The 23,334-nt window shown below is 47.4% G+C and overlaps 1 protein-coding gene across 1 annotated transcript; it reads left to right on the plus strand.

Moving 5' to 3' along the window:
• Nucleotides 1–13,354: 13,354 nt before the first annotated feature.
• Nucleotides 13,355–20,704, plus strand: LOC117039798 (zinc finger MYND domain-containing protein 19-like). Its single transcript, XM_033136997.1, has 6 exons — nt 13,355–13,561; nt 14,934–14,993; nt 16,869–16,975; nt 18,220–18,360; nt 19,015–19,195; nt 20,440–20,704. Exons 1-6 carry the CDS (start codon nt 13,511–13,513, stop codon nt 20,581–20,583), a joined length of 684 nt encoding a protein of 227 aa, XP_032992888.1. The 5' UTR covers nt 13,355–13,510; the 3' UTR covers nt 20,584–20,704.
• Nucleotides 20,705–23,334: the final 2,630 nt, after the last annotated feature.

Below are 23,334 nucleotides of genomic sequence, written 5' to 3' on the forward strand. Positions count from 1 at the left end.
TTGAAGACCATTGATCATTCCCCCCTAGTCTCTTATTTAAGGATTTTTTCTTCCCACCACTAGGTCTGCGTGCTGTTTGCTCCATTTGGTTCTTGACATTTGGATGATCATCTTCAGCACTTGATAGACTCCTACCTTCAAGGTCACTTGCACATTCCTGGAGGACTGACTGTGATGCTCGTCTTCATATTCCTCATCAGCTGCAATGAGGGAGAGATCTTCAAATGGAGTCTGTTCTTTGTCTTCCATGTTAAAGGAGAGCACTTCAAATTGTATTTGTATTTGTAACATTGTTACAATTTTAGGCATTAGAAACCAAAAACGGATACATTTAATACACTTAGTCCATTGTCTGAACAGCGGGAGGGCACTCAGTCAACCATGCAAAGGCCAAGCTGAGCTGAGTGCTTGCAGTTTGCAGGCGGCTTGCAGCAGGCTGTAGATTGCATCCTATAGAGCACGCTGTTCGGTAACCTCCATTACCTAGCTGTCAGAATCTAGCATTTCTGATTGGTAGGTTACCGGCAGTTCACAAATACATAGTTCATTAATAAGTTCCATTCATAAAATACAGAGTCCGTTTACATGGAGACACAGAGACAGTGTTTTCTCGTATTTACAAAGGGGTGTGTGTGTTGCACGTGTGCGACTGATGGGGAGATGGGAAAGGGAAAACCGATCTTAAAGATGTGCCCCCCGCTGTCATTTCCATAACAAAGGTTTTTGGGAATTGTGAGTGGCTACTATGCCAGGAAGCCAGTTTTTGCAAATGGCAGAGTTCCCCTCAAAGGGATGCCAAACCCCAAGAAGGCAACAAACCAACATTTGCCATCTGCAGGAGACAGTGTTGTTGCAGAGAACTGTTTCCAAATCTTTTTCTTCAACACCAAGGTTGGAAAAGAGGAGACGAGCCTATGTCTCACCAGCTTTCTGTATATGCTAAGGAGAATGTTGCCTTCCAAACTGCACACAGTAGTTTGTGTTCAGCTGAGGGAAATTCATTTCCCCCTCAACTTAAACTATTTCCAAGGCTTGAGGATATGTTTAAAGTACAAGCAGTTTCTTGAAACACCCCCAACTTTGAAGTCTCTATTCTAGAGATTGAAAGGGCAGTGAACACCAATGGTATGGGAGGTTTTTTCATAAGAGGCTCTCAGCAAAGGCTTTTGAACAAGAAATGGACGTTTCTTATGTCTGCTTTGGTTGACATTCCCTGCATTGCAGAGGGTTGGACTGGATGACCCTCAGTCCCTTTTCCTGCTCTACAGTTCTGAGTTTATGATGCCAGACATATGTTTGAATAAAGAGCCATGGTAAAACAGCTGTGTGAGTTTTTTGAAACTGATAGTCAAAATCCAGATGTGGCAACAAAAAGAGCTACTGTATCGTATTCTTAGGTTTCTCTCCATGAGAAGCATCAAGAAGGGGGAGAATCATTTTGTGTAGGGTTTTGGAGCCATGGACTGTGTTTAAAAGGCTCATGAGGTACCTTAAGGCAGAAATGGGGACTCCCACTGAAAGCATCCCCTGAAGACATTTGAGCTGTAACTGTGTGTGTGTGTGTGAAAAGGGCAGACAACTGTAGTTCTGACCCAGAAACTGAAAAGGTTGGATCCTATACCTGGCCACAAGGCTTGAGAGCAACAGTTAATGCTCTCTTTATTAAAGACACTGCATAGTTTATGCAAGGGCAAGAAATAAATGGTTTGGATTTTCATGGAGTTTTTAACTCCATTGTATTTCAAGAGCAAGTAATTTTTTGGGCTTACCAGTAGAAGCCTGATATTTGTTAAGTGACAACCTAGAAGATTTGTTAAGTGGAAAATTCACAGGTGCAAGGTGAAAATAGAAGCCACATCTTCAAAATCTTGACTGGGAAAATTTCACTAATGCAAGTATTTTTGTTTTGTTTTGTTTTTGGAACAGCAAGTGCAAATTTAATGAACTGAACTCTTGAGACAAAAGTTGTGCCAGGAAACCCACCTGACATGGACAAAGGGGAAATATAATTTAATTTTTTTGAGATAATGTATAGGCGTCCTCCCCCCTTTCAAATTCATTGTTCAGGAAACTGTGGAGGGAAATGTGATTGAACAAGTGCAGCCCTCTCTCGTGTATGTGTTTCTTCTCTTCACAGGAGGATGGCCTGATAGAACCAGATTGACCTGATTTATTAGCTTCTTGGTGGACGAATCCTCACCTGGTATTGCTTCCACTACCTGTAGCAACACCAAGTGGATTCATCATACCTGAGTGAAGAAGCATCAGCTTGAGAGGCAAGATTATGCTGCATCCCAGGGGGCTGTCACTCCAGATGCTGATGCCACCTCGGAGCAACAAGCCTTCGTCTACTAGACAACAGAGCCTCTGGACGGTTTAAAACTATTGTTTAAAAAGAACTGAGTTATGTTCTGGTTTCCGGCACGAACGGGAATGGCCGAGATACCATCACTCCTGACCCCCATGGGGAACTCCGAGGCTGTAATGGGAGTATGCAGCCTCCCTAACCTTCCCAGGAGTGTGGGAAGGACTGCCTTGCCCGCGGATGCCCCTAAACCTGCTCTGACCCTTCGGGAAAATGAGCAGGGGGGCCTGGGCAGAGAGCACCCAGGGGGGAGGCACTCCTGCGGCCGGCCCGATCGTCCAAGATTCCCAATGCTTTAAGATATAAATTAGTGAGAAGCCTTGGGCATGCTTCAAATGAAAGAGGAAAAGGTATTTTGTTAAAAACCTCAGCCACTGATGGATAAGAAGAAGAGAAGATTCTATCACTGTATTGGTATGTGAAGCGGGATGGAAGGGGGGGGGGAGCCCCGGACTCTGTGATTGTATTTTGCTTTAATATTTTAAATAATGGGCAAATACCCCCCCAAAGACCCAACTTTATTATATATAACAAGTGAGATCTGAAAGATAGATAATTTGAATTCGGTGGAGAATATCTGAAAGTATAAACTACAACTGTGCGGGACTTAATGAAAAGTAAACACGCTGTCCTAATGAGTGGAGAAAATGATCATTAACATCTGGAAAAAGATAAAAGGTGTTTTTTGCATGTTGATTTTGGCAAAAGAGAGAACCCCTTGGACACTGACTGACTTTAATTGGAAGAATTTGGTCGACTGCCCAGAAATGACGCAGTTGGAATGGCTGCCCGGACTGCATAAACTTGATCGGAAGGGAGAAGGACGCCAAATTTTCTTTAATATATGAATCTTCAATTACGACTGGCTAATTCTCCTAAAAGATGTAAGTGGGTGCAGACGGGTGTATAATAAATTTGGAAGAATATTTGGAATATAAAAAAGAAGATGGCGATTGTTCATATGTGGCTTTTGGACTCAGTTCGACAAGGGGGAAGGAACTGTTGGAAGAAATACAGACTTAAATCCACACAGAGACACTGTTTGCTTTGATTTATCTTGTCTGTTGGAATATATCAGAGGCTGTGAAAATATTGGAATGTGAAAACAAAGGACAATAGTTAAGATAAAAAAACCTCTGGAATTTGAAGCATGGGAAGCCTTAAACAAAATCAAAATAATAATTCGGTTGATTTGGAACTTTTCTTGTTTTATTGATAATTGTGCCTACCCTCATTGTTCCTCTTTTCCGTGATAGGAAATTGGGTTCTGCCTATCCAGGGAAAGAACAAAGAGCATATTTTTTGCAACACACCTCCCCTCTTGCTCCCCAGATGCACATTCACACCACTGCCAGGCTCCAGCCAACTGTTCTACTTGCCAGATGGGTGGGGTATAAATAATACATTATTATTTGTTATGTACTGAGTTGAATAGGATCCAAAATGCAGCAGTCTGATTGGTCCTAGAACAATAGGATCCAGAATGCAGCAGTCTGATTGATCCGCAGGAGCCACCCAATCCAGCTCCAGGTGGAAGTGAATCCGCAACCCAATTGACATACAGGAGTATCCCGGAATTAGCCAATCATGTGGGGCCCATTGTGTAAATAGTGTATATAAAGCAGACGTTTTGGGGAAACTGCACTCCTCACTTCTATGAGCTAAATAAAGAGCATGAAATTCACGCTTGACTCCAAGTATATTTCACTGGCGATGAAGGTGGGATCCCGCTGAGCTGACCGCCACACACAGCACCGCAGCACCGCCACCTGCTGCACTGCTGCCTCGCACCGTGTATCCAGGCTTCAGCTCCGGGTCCCAAGGAACTCAAGATGGCAACTGACAGCAGCTTCTCGCCGTTCAACCCAGCATCAGGAGACTGGGGAGGGTACGCCACCCGTTTCACCTTCCTTCTAGAAGCTAAAGGGGTCACCAACGATGCCAAGAATAGCGCAATATTCTTCAGTGTCTGCGGAGAGGAGACGTTCAAAATCGCCCGGGCTCTCCTTGCGCCTGATGATGTCGCTACCGTTCCTTACAAAACAATAGTGGAACGGCTGAAGGGGCACTTCTCACCGCAGCACTCAGTGGTGGCTCATCGAAATGCCTTCTACGCAAAGCGGCAAGCCCCTGGGGAAACCATAACTGGGTTTGTGACCTCCCTCCGCCAAGCCGCTCGGTTTTGCAACTTCTCAGAGTTGGAGAACATACTGCGCGACCGCCTCATCAGTGGCCTGAGGGACGAGAAGCTGCAACGACGCCTCTACGCCAAGAAGGACCTAACATTCCAGGTCGCTCTGGAGGAGGCCCTGGCAACAGAAGCCGCCGAGAGGTCAACGCAAGAGGCACAGCGGAGCCTACCGTCCCAACCAAGGGTCCACCACGAGGACCTCATCGACAACTCAGGATCCGACAGGGAGGATGAAGACTTTTGGATTGTTGGAAAGCCTTCAAACCAACTTAACACACAAATGGAGTCCAGCAAGTTTCTGCTGCACACGTACCTGCTGTAGGTTCTCACTTGCTTCTCCTGTGCCATCCACAGAGTATCTTCTTGCGCAACGGTGTGTGTGCATGCCAGCAATTACAGACGACAGAGTCCAGCTTCTTTTCCTAATCTAGAAGCTTTATTTACAAGGCATAAATTACATTCCTGGAGAGACGCAAGACATTTTCGCCTTTCTCCTTCTCCGGTCAAAAACAAAAGGGAAAGATATAGAAACAACAAGTATCACATTACACATTACACAGAGTCTTCCGGTGACGCTTTTCCTCTTGTGGGCGGGGCGAACTGGTTGAGCTTGTTAACTCTGAAAGCTCCAAACCTCTACACCCCCTCTCGTCCCGCACCACAGGGGCATTGTAAGCATGCTGCTTACCCTACACACAAACCCTCACAGAACTCCCCATGACATTGGAAGTTCAGGGGCTTCGTGAACCCAACCTTCAGGTTCACCTGACCAGGACAGTACTTCAGCTTCTCCAAGCTGGTCTGAACGCCCATGTCTCGAAAGAGAACGTCTAGGTGTTTGGGTCTGGCTTTGACTTGTCCTCCCAAACCATCACGGGTAGGCAACTCTGATCGCAGATCTCTTGGACCAAACACCTATAGAACTCCAGTTCCCTGCAAAGCACTGACAATGCACTGTACCTGGCTTCTGCATGAGAACGAGCAATGAGGCTCCAGCCCGCCTAGAGCTCCTCCACACTGTACAACCATTTCAGACACAGATTTCCTGTCCTCGGAATTTGCCCAACCGCTGTTGCACCAGCGTGTGAGCTCTGGAGCACTCTCTCGATGCCATTCCAGGCATGCATACTGGGCTATGTAGCCTCCTTGCTGAACAGATCCACAGCAACTGCTATGTCAGTTTTCCTCAACTGGGAAGGAAACAACAGCCTCCCAGGAGCTGACCTAAACACCTCGGGGTTCTCGAACACTGAGCATTCCCCGGTCTGACTGTCTTTCCCTAGACACGTCTCCATGGGTGTTCTGACACTAGCACATTCAGACACTCTGAACTTCTTCAACAACTGCACTACCTCACCAGTCTGATTTAGCAAGACACTACCGTCTTCGGCTCTGTCTACCTGTACACCTAGGTAAACACCAACAGGGCTTATGTTCCTGAGCTGGAAAGACTGACCAAGCTCCTCTGCGAACTGTTGCACCTGTCTCCTGGTCTTTGCCAGGTAAAGCATGTCCGCACTGGACTGCAGAACTAGCACCTGCTCTGGGCCTACTCCTGCCAGAAACAGGTAGCTATCAGCATGACTCTGGCTGAAACCTAGCTTTCTCAAAGCTTCTTGCATGCCTGAGGACCAATCACTGACTGACTCCTTCAAGCCATTGATTGCCTTGTGCAACCTCCACACTTGATTTGGCCTGTTGCCCTTGAACCCTGGCGGAGGTACCTCGTACCTCTCCTCATCCAGGTCGGAATCCAAACAAGCATCCAAACCAAAGTGGCTTACCTCAAAACCTCTTTGAGTTGCGACCGCTAACAGCATGCGCGTGGTTTCGCTTCTGGGAGTGGGCACGTCCACTACCTCGGAGCACTGGACCTCCTCTTCCTGAGTGAAACCTCTGGCTAATGACCTAGCCTTGCACTGCAACTCTCCAGTTGCTGCCGTCATGAGTCCGTAAACCCAACGACCTTCTGACAGCGTCGTGGTTGTGCACACACCCAAAGACCTCATTGAGCTTACCTGCTCTACCATGGCATTATGCCATTTCTGGGCTTCTCCTTGAGATACCCATTGAACCTCCACAAGGCTCTCTGGTTCACACTGAGCCAGACAAGCACTCATGCTAGTGGCAGTGAACCTTTTGGGTAGAATCCCTTCAGTGGATCGTGCAAACTGCTGTGATACCACTTCAGGTTCTCCTTCTGCTCCAGTTACACTGGATTCCACCTGTACGTCCTTGACGGCAGGCATCTCACCTACAGACTTGCTGCGCCTGTGCACCCTTGCTGAACTACCTAAGGATGACGTTGGCGTGCCTTTGGGCTCCTGCTTCACTGCCGAAGAACCCCCCCTCTTGCTCCGGGACGAGACCTGTGCCAGGCTCTCCTGGAGAAGAGTTGCCACACAAAGAGTCGCCATGCGTGGCCTGCCTCCTAGTCCGTGACATAGGAGTTGCGGGTGCACTCCCAGGCTGCTGCCTTGGAGTCGCCCCTAGCTGCGCTGCACCCTGGTGATGGCCGGGAACTCGGCCCGAGCCACCAGCAGGTGCTAAAGCCACAGCGATACCCCCTCTTGGGGCTGGTCCACCTGGACCACTGCCACCAGCAGGTGGCGTGTCTGCCTGTCCATCACTGACAGGACCATCCAGAACATCAGGGCTTCTAGGGATGCTATCCAATCCATTCTGCTCACAGAATTCAGCACTCCTGCTGACTAGATGAGGAGGAGGAGGAGTTTGGATTTGATATCCCACTTTATCACTACCCGAAGGAGTCTCAAAGCGGCTAACAATCTCCTTTTCCCTTCCTCCCCCACAACAAACACTCTGTGAGGTGAGTGGGGCTGAGAGACTTCAGAGAAGTGTGACTAGCCCAAGGTCACCCAGCAGCTGCATGTGGAGGAGCGGAGAAGCGAACCCGGTTCACCAGATTACAAGTCTACCGCTCTTAACCACTACACCACACTGGCTGACTAGAACCTGGCTTTGGTCACTATCTGGGCTTACAAACCTCCAGCTACGCATGCTGGGCTCGTACCCACAGAAAAACACCTTCTGAACCTTGGAATCACCCAGTTCCACCCAGAACTCTTGCGGAAGCTCTGCATCCAACAGCATGGTCTCAGCGGCAGCATGGAGCTTCCTTTGCTGCCTCTCTGCAAGACCACATACCTGTGAAGAAAGCAGGTTAGTCACACTGTGCTTACTCCCCCTCTCACGGATGACCTGGGAACAGCCTACTCCAGTAGAAAACCGCTGTTCCACTTCTGCAACCAGTGGTGCTTCCTCAATTGGCTCCTTGAGCAACGCAGACCACGTGTGGTGGGAAAAAGCATCAACCAAACACACGGAACAAAACGCTCCCCCCCCCAGGCTAGCTTCTGGCATCCATTCAGAGACAGCCACATGAAACAGGGAAAAGGGATGAGTGGTAACCCTTTCAGACGTGGGCTCCTTGACTTTGCAAACCCTGCAATCAAGAAAACCGTTACATGCCCTTAAGTTGCACCCTTCAGAGAACTCAGGCTGCTTCAGCACACTGTCCCCATGGCGATTTGCCAGCCTTTTGTACCACAGACGTAAACACAAGTGGTGCGTGGGCACAATGGTGCACTGAGCATACACTGCATCAGCGCCACCTCCCCCTGTTCTTGCTTGAGGCATCTTGACAGCAAACAGCCCGTCTTGGCTGCATTCCATGCATAGAAGTAACTTCCGGCCCCTGGAAACAGAACAGGTTTTAGTCTCAAAACAGACATCAAAACCATTGGACAGAAGGTTTGACACAAACAACAGACACACAGCCATGTCAGGAACCACAGAAAACTCCAGTTCTGTACCTTGAAAAATTGCAGAGACTGTCCCAAAAACGACAAACTGTCTCTTGCTTCCACCAGTCAGTTCTTTGAACTGCTCTGTAGAAAAAGACTTGCAGTTCCTCATATGTCCACCAGGAGGAACAATGACGATCACCCATCTCAACTGACAAGTCTTGGCTTCACTTAGCGTTGCCACGGTAACTGCATCACAACAGTAGGGCTTATCTCACTTCCGTTGAACTTCGGTGGCATCAAGCTTCTCACACTCAGCTGTGCACGTGACCTGATGGCTGCTGTGAGAAACGACCTTGGCCTTATCTCTTGGCCTCAGCACGTGACCAGGTGCAGGCGACGAGCCAAAACAAAACTCCGCAGTCAAGGCCTTGACGGTGGCTTCAGACTTGGAAACAGCCCCTCCCCTTCTGGGAGCATAGCTCACGGCTATCTGGCCCCCCTGCTTTCCCTGTTGATGTGGCTCTTCTTCAGCAGCCATACAACCTGACAGGAAATTAAGCTGAGCTGGGGGCAGGCTCTCCAAAGCCTCTTCAGCCAGTCCCTCAGCCCCAGGAAACTGGGCTAGGGTCTTCCAGGTCTCACAAGCGCTGGCCAAACCTTCTATGTGGTGGCACTGGGCTACATCAACACTGTGGGCAAACAATGACCCTCTTGCTGCCTCATCTCATCTTTGGCCCAAGCCTACCAACAGCTGCCGGTAGATGAGGCCACAGCAGAGGCACAGACGATTGTGACGCACAGGGGAGCGTTCAAGGTAAAGCGGCTGCAATTCAGTGTCAGCGTGGCACCAGGCATATTCCAGAATCTAATGGATTCTCTCCTTAAAGGGATTCCTGGCGTCACCCCCTTCTTCGATGATGTGTTGATTGCCGGGCCCACAGCAGAGGAGTTTGAGGACCGCCTCTGCACCGTTCTGCACCGTTTCCAGACGGCGAGTCTCAAGGTGAAGCGGGAAAAGTGTCTACTAGGAGTGCCTCAGGTGGACTTTCTGGGATTTATGGTGGATGCAGAAGGGGTCCACCCGACTGGGGACAAGGTACGGGCCTTTTGTGATGCCCCAGCGCCCAAGGGCAAGACTGAACTTCAGGCCTTCTTGGGACTATTGAACTTTTACCATGGCTTCCTTCCCCATAAGGCGGCGGTAGCAGAGCCCCTACACAGACTCCTGGACAAGCGGGCCCCTTGGGTGTGGGGCCAGGGCCAGGAGGCCGCATTCCAGGCAGTTAAGGACTTGCTCGTCTCAAACTTGGTCTTGGCACACTTCGACGAGAGGCTGCCGGAGGTGCTAGCATGCGACGCCTCACCCTACGGCATCGGCGCTGTCCTTGGACACCAACTCCCAGATGGAAGAGAGGTGCCAGTGGCATACTTTTCCCAGACACTCGCCGCAGCCGAGCGGAACTACTCGCAAATCGACAAGGAGGGTCTGGCAATCGTGAAGGGAGAAAAAAAATTCCATGATTTCTTGTACGGACGGCCCTTTACCGTGGTGACTGACCACAAGCCGTTGCTTGGCTTGTTTGCCCCCGAAAAGCAGACCCCCCAAGTGCTGTCTCCTCACATCCTCAAGTGGTCAATTTTCCTTGCCGGCTACCAGTATGCACTGATTCACCGCCCTGGGAAGGTGATGGGCCACGCGGACGCCCTCAGCAGGCTACCACTACCAGAAACAGGCCCCGACCCAGCACCCGCACAAGAGGTTATGAGCCTGGAGCTGCTTACCAACCGCCCCATTCAGGCACAAGAAGTTGCACACCATTCCAAGAAAGATAGGGTCATCTCCCGGGTCCTAGACTGGGTGTGGAGGGGATGGCCCAGCAGCAGCCCCGGGCCAGAATTCGCTGGCTACACAACCCGTAAACATGAACTGTCGGCCCACAAGGGGTGCCTGTTATGGGGAAGCAGGGTCGTCGTTCCTGAGCCCCTTCGCAAAAGGGTCCTTGCAGCCCTACACGAGACACACCCAGGGGTAGTGAGAATGAAGGCCCTCGCCAGGAGTTATGTATGGTGGCCAGGGATTGATGGAGAGATAGAGACCTGGGTCAAACACTGCCAGGCCTGCCAAGAATCCCGCCCAGATCCCCCAAGGTCCCCAGTGCAGTCCTGGGAGTCCGCCCGAGCACCATGGTCACGCCTGCACATGGACTTCGCGGGCCCCTTCCAGGGGAAAACATTCTTCATAGTGGTGGACTCCTACACCAAATGGCTGGAAGTCGCACTGGTACCATCCACTTCTACGTCCACAGCCATCCGGGTACTACGCAGGCTGTTTGCAACCCATGGACTCCCTGACACTCTCGTCTCAGACAACGGAACCACATTTACGTCAGAAGAATTCCAGACCTTCACAGCGCAGAATGCCATCCGCCACATCCGCTCAGCACCATTCCACCCTGCCACCAATGGCCAAGCAGAGCGCATGGTGCGGACCACCAAGGACACCCTACGCCGCATGACGCAAGGGGACTGGGAGTACCGCCTTGCCACATTCCTTCTAGCACAGCACAGCACCCCCAGCTCAACGACTGGCCGGAGCCCCGCTGAACTACTAATGGGCCGGCGCCTTGCAATCAGACTGGACCGCCTCCACCCTGACAGAGCTCAGGATGAGGTAGTGGTGGGTGAAGGCAGGAACCCCCAGACCTTTGTGGCCCAGGATCCAGTGTACGCAAAGAATTTTGGGGCTGGCCCGGCATGGGTACCCGCCACAGTCACCAGGGTGACTGGCCCCGTGTCATACGAGGTGCTAACAGAGGGGGACAATGCTGGCGCCGCCACTGCGACCAGCTACGGTGACGATTCCCAGGAGAAAACCAGGAGGAGGACAGGTCAGAGGAGTCCCAAGGGAACAGTGGGGCATTGAGACCCGTAGAGTAGGAGGGGCCGGCAGGGGAGGCAGAATCAGTAAATACTGAGAGGACCCACGAAGCCGAAAGGGCACCGGAACCAGAGCCACGACAGAGCGAGCTGGTTGCGCCAGACCAAACAGCCCCATCACAACCAGCAGCCTTGGAACACGAACCAGAACCAGAACCCCTGACCAGGGAACAGCCCAGGCCGCAACGCACACGTAGGCGGCCAGCGTACCTTGAGGACTATGGATGCAACCTCCCAGGCAGGACTGGAACTTAGAGGGGAGGGGTGTTATGTACTGAGTTGAATAGGATCCAAACTGCAGCAGTCTGATTGGTCCTAGAACAATAGGATTGAGATTGCAGCAGTCTGACTGGTCCCAGAACAATAGGATTGAGATTGCAGCAGTCTGATTGGTCCCAGAACAATAGGATTGAGATTGCAGCAGTCTGATTGGTCTGCAGGAGCCACCCACTCCAGCTCCAGGTGGAAGTGTATCCGCACTCTGATTGGCATACAGGAGTATCCCGGAATTAGCCAATCACGTGGGGCCCATTGTGTAAATAGTGTATATAAAGCAAACGTTTTGAGGGAACTACATTCCTCACTACTATGAGCTGAATAAAGAGCATGAAATTCACACTCAACTCCGAGTATCTTTCATATATTTTGTTATTATTATTATCATCATCATTATTATTATATCACCAGTCCAGCAACGCCTATTTCACCCCTTCTCCTGACGCACCCGCTCCCCAGGCACACATTCACCCCAGCCAATCCCACCTGCCTGCCGCCCCTCTCTCCTGCAACGGTTGTTCACTGCTCCCCTGAGCCTTTGCGTCTGAAATGGGCGTGGGAATATCATTTTCTGTGACGATGTTTCTAGCTCCCGCCCCTTCACCGGCCAAAGTGACTGCTCGGCGCTTTCGTTTCCAGGGCACAACGGCTACGTCCTGAGCTCAGCGGTGTGTGACTGCCAGGGGCGATTCAGTGTTGGTACGCTGCAAGTGGTAGCCCAGGGTTTCAACTCAATCCTGTTTGCTATTCCCAGTGGTGTGAGGGTGTTTGGACTGAGTCCTTCTTTTAAGTCCATTGCCCCTTTTTTAGTCGTGGTGAGTGTGAGTGAGTCAGCTGTGTAGGGGAAGTCGTTTCGTTTGTTTTTCTTGATTACCTGAGTGAGTGTGCTGGCAGCCTCGTCGTTGGGGTATAATTTAACCCAATGGTTCCCAACATTTTTTTGGCCATGCCCCACCTAAGCATCTCTGAAATCCTGATCCCACCCCACCCCACCCCACCCCGCTGACATATAACTCTTATTGTTGAAAAAGTGAACTCCTATTCACATGGAGGAAGCCTAAGAGGCCATTAACTGCTAATAACTCATTCTCGAATTGCCCCCCTTGAAAATCAAATTGCCTCCCTGTGGGGCGTGTGCCCCACGTTGGCAACCACAGATTTAACCCCTTTGCGGTAAAGGTCGTGTTAAATTTGTTCCAGCCACGTGGTTCATTGCCCTCCGGTCCCTTGTTATCGTGCCGCAAATAACCAGAAGTGAAGGAAGCAGCCACTTTCTTTAATGCTCTTTGGCTCCTGTAGCAATTTTAACTTAAGTGTTCGAAAAAATTGTTTTCCCTTTTTCTCTTTAGACAAACAATTGAAGTACATCGTTGCAATAAATACGGTACAAATAGAGGATAGTTAATTAAAGCAATAAGTAAATAAATAACTGAATATTATTATTTTGTTGTTGAAAGTTAACATAGCAATACTGTATCCTCTATTTTACCCAATATGTGACATTCCCTTTAATAGGCGCAGTGGAGAAAGTTCACGTGCTTAGCCCCGCCCAATCGCCGGATGTGGGGAAGGGCCGGAAGGATGCAGCGAGTGTGTGTGGGGAGAGAGAGACTTCCCCCAAGTGCGATATCCGCCATCGGTCGCCGCCCCCGGGCACGTGATGTGCCGTCAAGGATGCACCCATGGGCGGCTATTAATGGCGCATGGTCGCGGCTCGCTCGCTGATTAGCGGGCCGCGGCTAAAGTGTTGAAGGAGGAGGAGAAGAGAGGTGGAGGTAGCGGCGGTAGCGGCAGCGAAAAGCAGCTGCGTGCGCTGCCCCTCCCCCTCCCCCGCGCCCCATCTTATTCCTCGAGGCATGCGCGAGGCGGCGGCGCGTGGCATCGGCGTCCCCCTCCCACCTGCGCCCTTTTCTCCCCTCCTCCTTCCTTTTCCTCGCTTCCCCCTCTTCTGTTCCCTGCTAGACCAAGGCCATGACCGACTTCAAGCTGGGCATCGTGCGGCTCGGCCGGGTGGCTGGCAAGGTGCGCTTGGGGCCCATATGGGGTGACGAAGTGGGAGAAATGGACATGCGTGTCTGTATGCGGTGTGTGTGCCTGTTACGTATTGGAAACCCGCACCCTCTTCTCTATCACATCACCGCCCCTCTCGCGCGCCTGACTAGCTCCGTTACGTCACATAGGGCGCAGTGTGACGCCACTGGGTTCATTGCGGCTCCATGGTCCCTTTATTTTTACTTAAAAAAAAAAAAAAGGATGCAGGAGGCTGGTTTTAGTTCGGAGGTCCCTTCTCTTTCCGTCCCTCCCTGTAGCGGGATAATGAGGTGTTCTGTGGAGCAAGTCCCTCTGGTTGACCTCAGATAATTTCCTTGTTTTTATATCCCTCATTTGGGCGCGAGGGTTACTCCTCCCTCGTTTCAGTCCACAATTGCAGGAAAGGGGCCCATAGCTCATTGGCAAAGCATATAGAGGTGGCACCTGCAGTTTCAAAGTGTTACATAGCAAGTGATCTGAACATCTTTCTGCTTTGGAGTGTGGCTGCTGGTCAGACTAGGTGATACTAATGGACTTATAGTCTGACCTGATCCTAAGTAGCTTCCTACTTTGTTATGCATATTTGATACATATTTTTTTGCTGCATATTTGTTGTAACTTTCTTTTATTAGTGTTGGGGTTTTTTGTTTTTGGAATAATCAACATGGACCACAAAGAATGTGTTCCAATATATTTGGTGCAAAGTCCTGCTTTACAGATACTTTGGGTTAAGTTGTGTATGTCAATCTGTTATAGCAAAAACTGAAACACAAAACTGCCCTTTAAAGGCTAACTGATTTGTGTGGAGTAAGCTTATCTTGGGCCACAGCTGCTCCTCTCAGTTGCATATTTTAGTCTCTGAGCAAGGGCTTACATTTTAAAGTTCTTTCTTCCTCTCCTACTCTACAATTCGGTCTGCGCATGCACAGACTGAAAAAACCCGAAAAACCGCATAAGCAAATCACGCACGCGTTGGGTTGCGCTTCCGGGTTAGCGGAGTTCGTAACCCGAAAAGTACGTAACCTGAGGTACGACTGTACTTCCAAAGGCAAGAGAAGGGTAATACATCCCTTTCTGGCATTTGGACTTCTCAGAAGCCTTCTGGACACTTTGGTAGGTAGAGTTCCCAGAATGCTAAAGGCTAATGCTGGAGCAGCTTTCCTCTGGTTTAGACAAATGTGTAAAATCAGCCTGGTCAGAAAAAATGACTTGTTTAAGTTGTAAAACTTCCCTTTTCAATGTAAGACGTGCCCTGGAATAGCTTGAGATGGTGTTGTACTGAAATGAATGAAAAGTGCCCTGCTAGGTATTGGAAGGTATTATCAATACAAAGTATTTAATTACCTTTACTTTTTGATTCTAGACAAAGTACACACTGATAGATGAGCAAGACATTCCACTTGTGGAGAGTTACTCTTTTGAGGTAAGAATCATGTTTTTCTTAAAAATTCTAAGGTCTCAAATATAGAATAAATATTCATAAATGCACACATATCTAAATATATAAACCATGTGTCTGAAATAGTACAGGAAAACAATCCTGAAGCCATTTTGACTTCCAATGACCTCAAATATTCCTCTGCAGTAAGGGAGGCAAATGGGGAAAGGCTTCCCATTACAAATCCTGTCTTAAGGGTGTATTTTTGTATGAATAGTGTGAACCTATGACATGCATTCAGGAACTAACTATTAACCATCACAAAAGAATGGCCAGGCTGCCCAGGTCATGCAACCAGCGACCATTATCAGGTATCCTGGCAGACAGGATTTTTGCTGTAGACCGCCTCCTATGATGTGTGTATATATGATGATTTTGGGGTGGTCTTTGGCTAAGGGGGTTGGGCAATGTCAAAAGTCTTTAAAGGTTCCTGCACACTTTTTTCAGGGTCTCTCCCTCCTTGGATGGAGGGGAGGGAACTCTGAACTCTGTTGCAACAGAAAAATAAATATCTGCCTTGCTTTCCACTGGATCCTGCCTCCATCCATTCTTCTCTGACTGATTGTGGACTTAGGGGACTCAAAGTCCCATGGGGAGTTGGGCAGCAAAAGCCAAACCCCAATTTTTACATTCTTATCTACCTTATTTCCACATTAACTGTGTCTTTCCAGGTAGTGTTGTACTCAAACTCCGAGCAGGCCCAGTCAGCATGTCCATTGGCCAGGGAGCATTGGGAGGACCACATGTTAGTCACTATTGCTCTGGATCTGGGATGGGGAACCTGTGGCTCTCCATATGAACCCTAACCTGGCACAGCCAGTAATTAAGGTAGAGCAAAAACAGGCAGATTGGCTGAGGAGCCTGCGTAAATCAGGCTCCTGAAAGCTGCAGGTCTCATATGACTATCTGAATAGGGTGGCAGGGAGAGAAGAGGAGGGATTTTCCCTTGAAGCAGCATATGGGGTATAAAAGGACTGTTTGAGGCTGAATCCAGACATCTGGGTTTTGGCAAGGACTTGTATGAAAACTACCAAACTCTCCAAAGTCTCAAACTGTTCTCTGAAGTAGGATAATTAGGCAGTTGTCCTACACTTATGGAATTCATAGTTGCTATACTTTAGAATGAGATTTATTTTATTTGGGCTTCATGTATTTTTAGATTGGGGTTTGGAGAGTTTAATAGAAAATGTATTGTTCTTGGAAAATGAGCAGATTTGAAATATACTGCCACCACACTTGCATCTGTTCATTTACCTGACATCAACAGGTTCTGCACGGGCTTTTGAGGTATGGGGGGCGGGGAAGGAAAGACTTGTCATACTTTATACATATATATCCTCAGGCTCCCTAAACAAGATGGCTCTGATCTTATATAGAGTGCCTGATAACTCATCACAGAGTAACTCAAACACAGAAACTGGGTTCCTGAGGCAAAACATGCATCTTGTCATCCGACATTTCCCATGTCCATTATTGACCCACTTTCTCTCATTGTCTGATTTTGAACTTAGGAGGCTCTACTCAGAGTACCTCTACATTCAGATGTTAAGAGAGTGGTGACTGGGAACAGAGCCCCCACCCTCAGTGGCATCCTCTTTCTGCATAACACCATCATTTAATATATTTTACGTGACAAGAGAAAACTTTTATAAGCCCAAGTATTTAATATGTTGTCATTTCTTTGCTTATTAACATTTATGCTGCTTGAGTTTCAGTTTTACTGGCCATTATGTTTCTGTCCATTAATAGTTTTACTTACATATTACTATGTTTTGTATTTGAAGCTGCTCTGATGATTAGAAGGGCATACAATATTTAAAACAAAATGCACAAATAGATGTGCTCTCTGTCTTTGGCCAGGTTCGAATGGAGGTTGACGCAGATGGAAATGGCGCTAGAATATTTGCCTTTGCATTTGACAAAAATCGAGGAAGGGGGTTTGGACGCCTGCTGCACGAGTTACTGTGGTAGGTATTGTGCAGGGGATAACACAACTGCAGGTTTCAAAATTGCTGAGGAGTGTGTATGTATAGCCTTTGAAGATGGACACTATAATGGCCACACTCACATATCATGGCAAGCCATAAGCCATGGTTTACTGTTTGTGAACAGATAGTGTCTGCCTTACCTCTCTTCATTCATGGTGGGAAGAAACAAACCACAATCCCTGGCTTAGTGTTGTGTTCAAACCAGGGGTTGTGGTTTGGTTTGCTTCTGAAAGACCACAGAGTGTAGTCAATATTTGTTTTTAGCTTTCTGATTGTGATTTGTTGGAGACGAGACAAACCATAAACCCTGGTTTGTACACATCTCTTTTCCCAAAGGATCATGATTTGTTTTCTTCTAGCAGAGGAGAGACAAATGGCCCAGTTCGAAAGCACGTCAAGTGCAAGTAGATAAATAGGTACCGCACAGGCGGGAAGGTAAACGGCGTTTCCGTGCGCTGCTCTGGTTCTCCAGAAACGGCTTAGTCATGCTGGCCACATCACCTGGAAGCTGTATGCCGGCTCCCTCAGCCTATAGAGCGAGATGAGTGCTGCAACCCCAGAGTCATCCGCGACTGGACCTAATGGTCAGGGGTACCTTTACCTTTACCTATTGTGATGTGCAAACTGAGTCACTATGTAAAGGGAAAGTGGGATCTGTGTTATGTGTTAAAGCATCTTCTCCCCTCTCTATTTAATTTATGATTACCTATTTGAACATACAAAAACTGCCTTATTTTTAGTCAGAAGATCGATCCATCTAGCTCTGTGCTGACTGGCAACAGCTTTGCCTGCTACCTAGAAGATGCCATTCTAAGATGCCATTCTAGATGCTTCTAAGGCATTTCCCCCGATCACCACCCAGTTTATCTCTAATGGCAGGGGTGCCTGCAGAAGGTCCTCAGCAGAAGATCTTAACATCTGGACAGGTTGATGTAGGGGTGGGTGTCTTTCATGTATTGGGTCCTAAGCCATGTAAGGTTTTAAATTGTCAGAACCAGCACCCGGAAGTGGGCTGGGCTTCAAAATAAGCCTGTGAAGCTCTTTTGTATCTATTGAGATGTCTTGTTTCCAATGACCTGTCCTGGTTAGAACCCTGGTAGCACCTCTCTGAGCCTGCTACAGTTTCCATACTGTCTTCAAGGGCAGCCCATGATGTATTATAGGAGTCTAAGCAACTGAATGCTTCCTGTCAGAAATCGCAGGTGGCTCTTCTTCTCTTTTAGGGAGAGACACCGTGGGGGCATTGCCCCAGGTTTTCAGGTCGTGCATTTGAATGCAGTGACAGTGGACAATCGTTTAGACAACCTGCGATTGGTTCCATGGGGATGGAGACCCAAAGCTGAAGAAATCTCTAGTAAACAAAGGTAAACTCTCAATAACAGTATCACAGACAAGAGGGACAAAGTGGGCCGGAAGTCAAACAGCCCCAGAACTTGTTTCTTGCCATAGTTCCTTGATGATTTTTTATGTGTGTTTCTTTGCACCTGAAAAAACTGTGGGCTAGGCTGTCTCTGGCCTGACCCTAGAGGGGAGGATATGTCTCCCCTCCTCTCCTAGGTTATTTATTCCCCTCACAGAGCAACAATTCTCAAGAGTTCCCTTGGATGAGGAATCAGTTATTAAACTACTCTGGTAATTGTGTCTCTGTGAAGGAGAACAGAGGCCTCATAACAACTTTCAGCACCCTTAACAAGCTACAGTTTTTGGAATTCTTTAGGGGAAGCCATAACTGTCTAAGGCAGGTGTGGTCAAACTTGGCCCTCCAGATGTTTTGGGACTACAATTCCCATCATCCCTGACCACTGGTCCTGTTAGCTCGGCATGATGGGAGTTGTAGTCCCAAAGAGGGCCAAGTTTGGCCATGCCTGGTCTAAGGTGATATCAGTGTGTGTTAAAGGTATGTTGCGATTGTGATTACTGTCAACTCTCTACTTTAAGAGGGATGGAGTTTTAACATGTTGCAATGGTGCAGCACAAGCTTGCCGCTTAAATATTGAATTTGCCGTTTTTTTTTGAAGAGAGCAAAGCTTATACTGGCTGGCGATCCAGCAGCTTCCCACAGACCCCATAGAGGAACAGTTTCCGGTGCTGAATATGACGCGCTATTATAACGCTAATGGGGATGTTGTGGAAGAAGAGGAGAGTTCATGCACATACTACGAATGTCACTATGCTCCCTGCACAGTGATTGAGAAACAGGTGCGTTCAAAACCAGAACCAAGTCATGGATAAGACCGTTCCTGTTCTAGGCTGGCTGCTTCAAGTTCACCCTCTTCAATGCTTTGCCAGAGTGTGGTTGCTTCTTTTAAAAAAAACTAAAAGTCCTTAGGCACAGCTAGTGTGTTCTTTGTACCCCCCGCAAGGAATTTCTCTCCAGTGTTATTAACCTAAATAGTTACAGTATATTGGCCAGTGGCTGCCAAGCTTCAGACACATCTCTCATTGGTGTTTCTGTTCTGTGAAGTGACTTTGTGCTACCATTCTGCTTGGATAATCCTTCATCCTACCTCTCGGTGTGGTCTACTTGGTGTTGCCCATAGGCCCAACCCCTGCTTTTCCTAACCCACTTTTTCTTAAGACGGGGTTGTGGGGAAACAAGGTCAGAATGAACAGCTCTGGTTTTAAACCTCACTGCCTGTTGTATAGAAGGATGGATAGAAGTCACCCAAAAAGATAACCTAAGCAGAGGGAATTTGTTCCTCTGAGGACAGTTCTGAATGCTTTTGTGGAGGAAAATATATAAATAGGTCTGTGGATATGGAAGGGTCTCCAGCTCAGCAGGAGAGCACCTGCTTTGAATGCAGAGAGTTCCAGATTCAGTATCTTGGTAGATAAGACCTGTAACACGGGCCACACTGAACTGGGCCACACTGGTCTGATTTGGTGTAAGGCAGCGTCCTGTGTTACGAAGCCATAGCTATAAACCAGGGGTGTGGAACAGTAGCTCAAACTCCCGCAGCCCCAGCCAGCCTGGCCAATGCTTAGGGATGATGAGAGCTGCAGTCCCAACAACATGGTCTATCCCTGCTATAGACCATGAGGGAAAGAAATTGACAGAGCAGTCCTGTATGTTTACTCAGAAGTAAGTCCCATTGAATTTAGAATGTGTAAGATTGGCCATTGAATCTTGGTTGGGGGTTAAAGAAAAAGAAGCAGATAGTTATGAGACTTGCAGGTTCATAAACAAGAGAAACGCACCAGTGGGGATCAGATAATATTTTATCCACAGTGAAAATCAAGGCAGTGTTTTGTAGGGTTCCCAGGCTGCTCTGCCTTGATTCTGACCAGGCGTGCTTTAGTTCCTACAAGGTTTATCCCAGGACTTGCCACCTTAGGACCCTTTTAGTTGGCTTGCTTTTGGGGGGGAGGGGGGATGTTTCTCTCTTTCTCTCTCAGGGCCCTGTAAACAGATACTGATTTTTGTTTCATACGCCTCTCTCCAGTTACGAGAATTTAACATCTGTGGGCGGTGCCAGGTTGCACGGTACTGTGGTTCTCAGTGCCAGCAGAAAGACTGGCCGGCCCACAAGAAGCACTGTCGGGAGAAGAAGCGAGTCTTCCAGCAAGAGCTTGGACCAGAGCGATGACCAGCTGATCGAGGCCTTAGCCTCCACAGGCCACCTTCCCAGAAGGTCAAGGAAGAGGTGCCCACTTTGCACGGACTGCTTACTTGAAGCCAGAGGCACTGACAAAGAGGAGAAGGAGAGAGAAGTGGGTTTTTTTTTTAAAAAAGGACATAGCAATCCCTGTGATGCTTGAGGAAAGGGACTGACTCTCCCATACCAACGTTTAAAAAAAAAGTCTGAAGAAAAAAAATGAAGAAAAAAAAGACTACTGTGGAAGGTCTCCTGCTTGGAACCTTCCTGTTATTTATATGTTAATATGTTTATAAAGTTGTGTACAGAGGGGCTTTTTTGTTAGCAGTTCTCTTATATAGGGCTTGTGTACTGTAACGTTCAAGTGAGAACACATTGTTGGTTGAAATAACTGTCCTGTAGCGCAAAAAGAAACAAAAGAAGAAGAAGCTTTTCCTCACCCTGTGGCTAGGAGAAGACCTGGGGAGCTAACTCAGGACATCAGCAGTTAAACTTTGTATGGAAAGTTGTGTTTTCAAGTAAAGGATTGGAATGGCTTGGCTGCCTCCCCCCCCCCTTTTAAAAACTTTTGAGCTGCTGTGGATGACTGTCCACCACTACCCACAACTTGTTGCTGTTCTGTTTTTCTTTCCCCACTTTTGAGTGACACCTCCCTCTGAAGATTGCAGAAGCCTCTGAGCTTCTTAGCTGCCCCCCATCACCGTTCTTCCACATCTCTGTAGTGGTGACCTTTTCCCCATCCTAGTTGTCATATTTCCTAATGATAATTACAGCACTCCACAAGGAACCATGGGCAACAGGGTGAAAGTGTGGGGAGGCTTTCATGAGCAGAGGTTCAGGATTGGTGGCAGGTGACCTTGTTGCTCATTCAAGGGCATACAGTCCTGGCAAAGTCCATATTGGCATGTCACTGTTGAATTTAGGCTGGTTCAGCATTATTGTGAGATCTCCCCTGCCCTTTTGTCCTGCTGTAATCTTTTAAGATGGACAGGGAATAGTTCCTTATTGCAGCATCTATGTGCCAAACTATGACTCTGCCATACTATTGCAGATCTACCGGTACTTGATGACTGCCACTAAACATTGGAAATCTCTCCTCTGCCCCCCAGAGCCTAGGGATAAGCAATCTGTGGCCCTCCAGATGTAGTTGGAGTCTTATCAGCTTCAACCAGCATGGTTGGGAATGATGGGAGTTGTAGTTCAACAATGTCTGAAAGGCAACAGTTTCCTCCTTCCTGCCTCTGGAGACATGAGCCTTTTGGAAGTAGTGCAAGACGTTTTTTAAAAAGGCAAACTTGCTTTGAGTAGTTGGAGTACATAGACTAATTAGTTGTGTGTTCTCTGAGACAGACCAGTGGTCCAATGAAGGGATGCCACTACATTTCTCAAAGCAAGGTATTTTAAAGTTGCAAAAATGGAGAAATTTTAAAGGAGGTTCCTAGACTGAAAGTTACCCATAGAGAAAACCCAAAAGAAAAGGATGCAGGCTCCAAGTGAAAAGATAGACCTTTATTGAAATACAAATGCTCTTAGAGACAGCCTCAAAAATAAAGAGGAGGCTGCAAGGAGCCACACCCAAAGCAATGTTTTAATACACTTCTAGATCACACGTCATTTCTTTTTTTTTTTTTAAAGAGTTTTATTATTTTCCAATAAGACAAAGCAAAAACACTACATATACACAATAAAAAACAATAAACAGCAAACAAATTCAGCAACAATAACAATAACAATAAACATAAGAAAAAACATATACCTACCTAAACATACACTTATCTTTATACCCTTCTTGTTTTAACCTTCTATATGTGGGGACTTCCCCCGTTCCCTCCACTGCATTCAAAAACCATATATATTTTGGGTAACTTTATATCTTTTTCCATCAGCATTTACCAAATCTCTTAATAATCTTAGATTTAGTTAATCATATACAAATCATCACTTAAACTCAATATCTTAAGATGTTCTTAAACAATTGGATCATTTGCAACAAAACTTCTTCTAAACAATTTTATCTAACATTAACAAGCTAAAGCCAATTCTACTAACTAATTCTGCTCAAATATTCAATTTTACACAACTAACTAAATAATCCTTAAATTTCTTCCAATCCTGTGACACCTTCTCCTCCCTCTGGTCTCGGATTCTCGCGGTCAGCTCGGCGAGTTCCATATAGTCCATTAACTTCATCTGCCACTCTTCCACTGACGGAGTCTCTTCGCCTTTCCAGTTTCTTGCAAGTAGAATTCTAGCAGCTGTTGTGGCATACATAAAAAACACTCTATCCTGACTGGGTATCTCTTCGTTGGTCATGCTCAAGAGAAATGCCTCTGGTTTCTTACTAAAGGTAATTTTCATTACCTTCTTAAGTTCATTATAAATCTTGTCCCAGAAAGCATTTACCCCTGGACATGACCACCACATATGATAAAAGGTACCTTCCAAAGATTTACATTTCCAACACACATTTGTCGTTTTAGAATTCATTTTAGCTATCTTAACTGGTGTCAGATACCATCTATAAATCATTTTCATAATGTTTTCTCTTAAACTATTACAGGCCGTAAATTTGATACCTTCTTTCCACAATCTCTCCCAGTCATCCAACATAATATTATGACCCACATCTTTCGCCCAGTCTATCATTGTCGATTTAACCAATTCATCTTTCGTATGCCACTCTAGCAACAAGTTATACATCCTGGAAAGGTTTTTAGAGTTCACTTCGATCAATTCTGTTTC

This window comes from Lacerta agilis, chromosome W (genome assembly GCF_009819535.1).
Source record: "Lacerta agilis isolate rLacAgi1 chromosome W, rLacAgi1.pri, whole genome shotgun sequence".
Taxonomy (NCBI): Eukaryota; Metazoa; Chordata; class Lepidosauria; order Squamata; family Lacertidae; genus Lacerta; species Lacerta agilis.

Excerpts from the sequence above, each read along its gene's own strand:
- LOC117039798 (XM_033136997.1), top strand. The coding sequence starts at position 13,511 with ATGACCGACTTCAAGCTGGGCATCGTGCGGCTCGGCCGGGTGGCTGGC. Across the intron at positions 13,562-14,933 it reads TCGGCCGGGTGGCTGGCAAG|ACAAAGTACACACTGATAGA; the intron begins GTGCGCTTGGGG and ends TTTTGATTCTAG. Across the intron at positions 16,976-18,219 it reads CTGCTGCACGAGTTACTGTG|GGAGAGACACCGTGGGGGCA; the intron begins GTAGGTATTGTG and ends CTTCTCTTTTAG.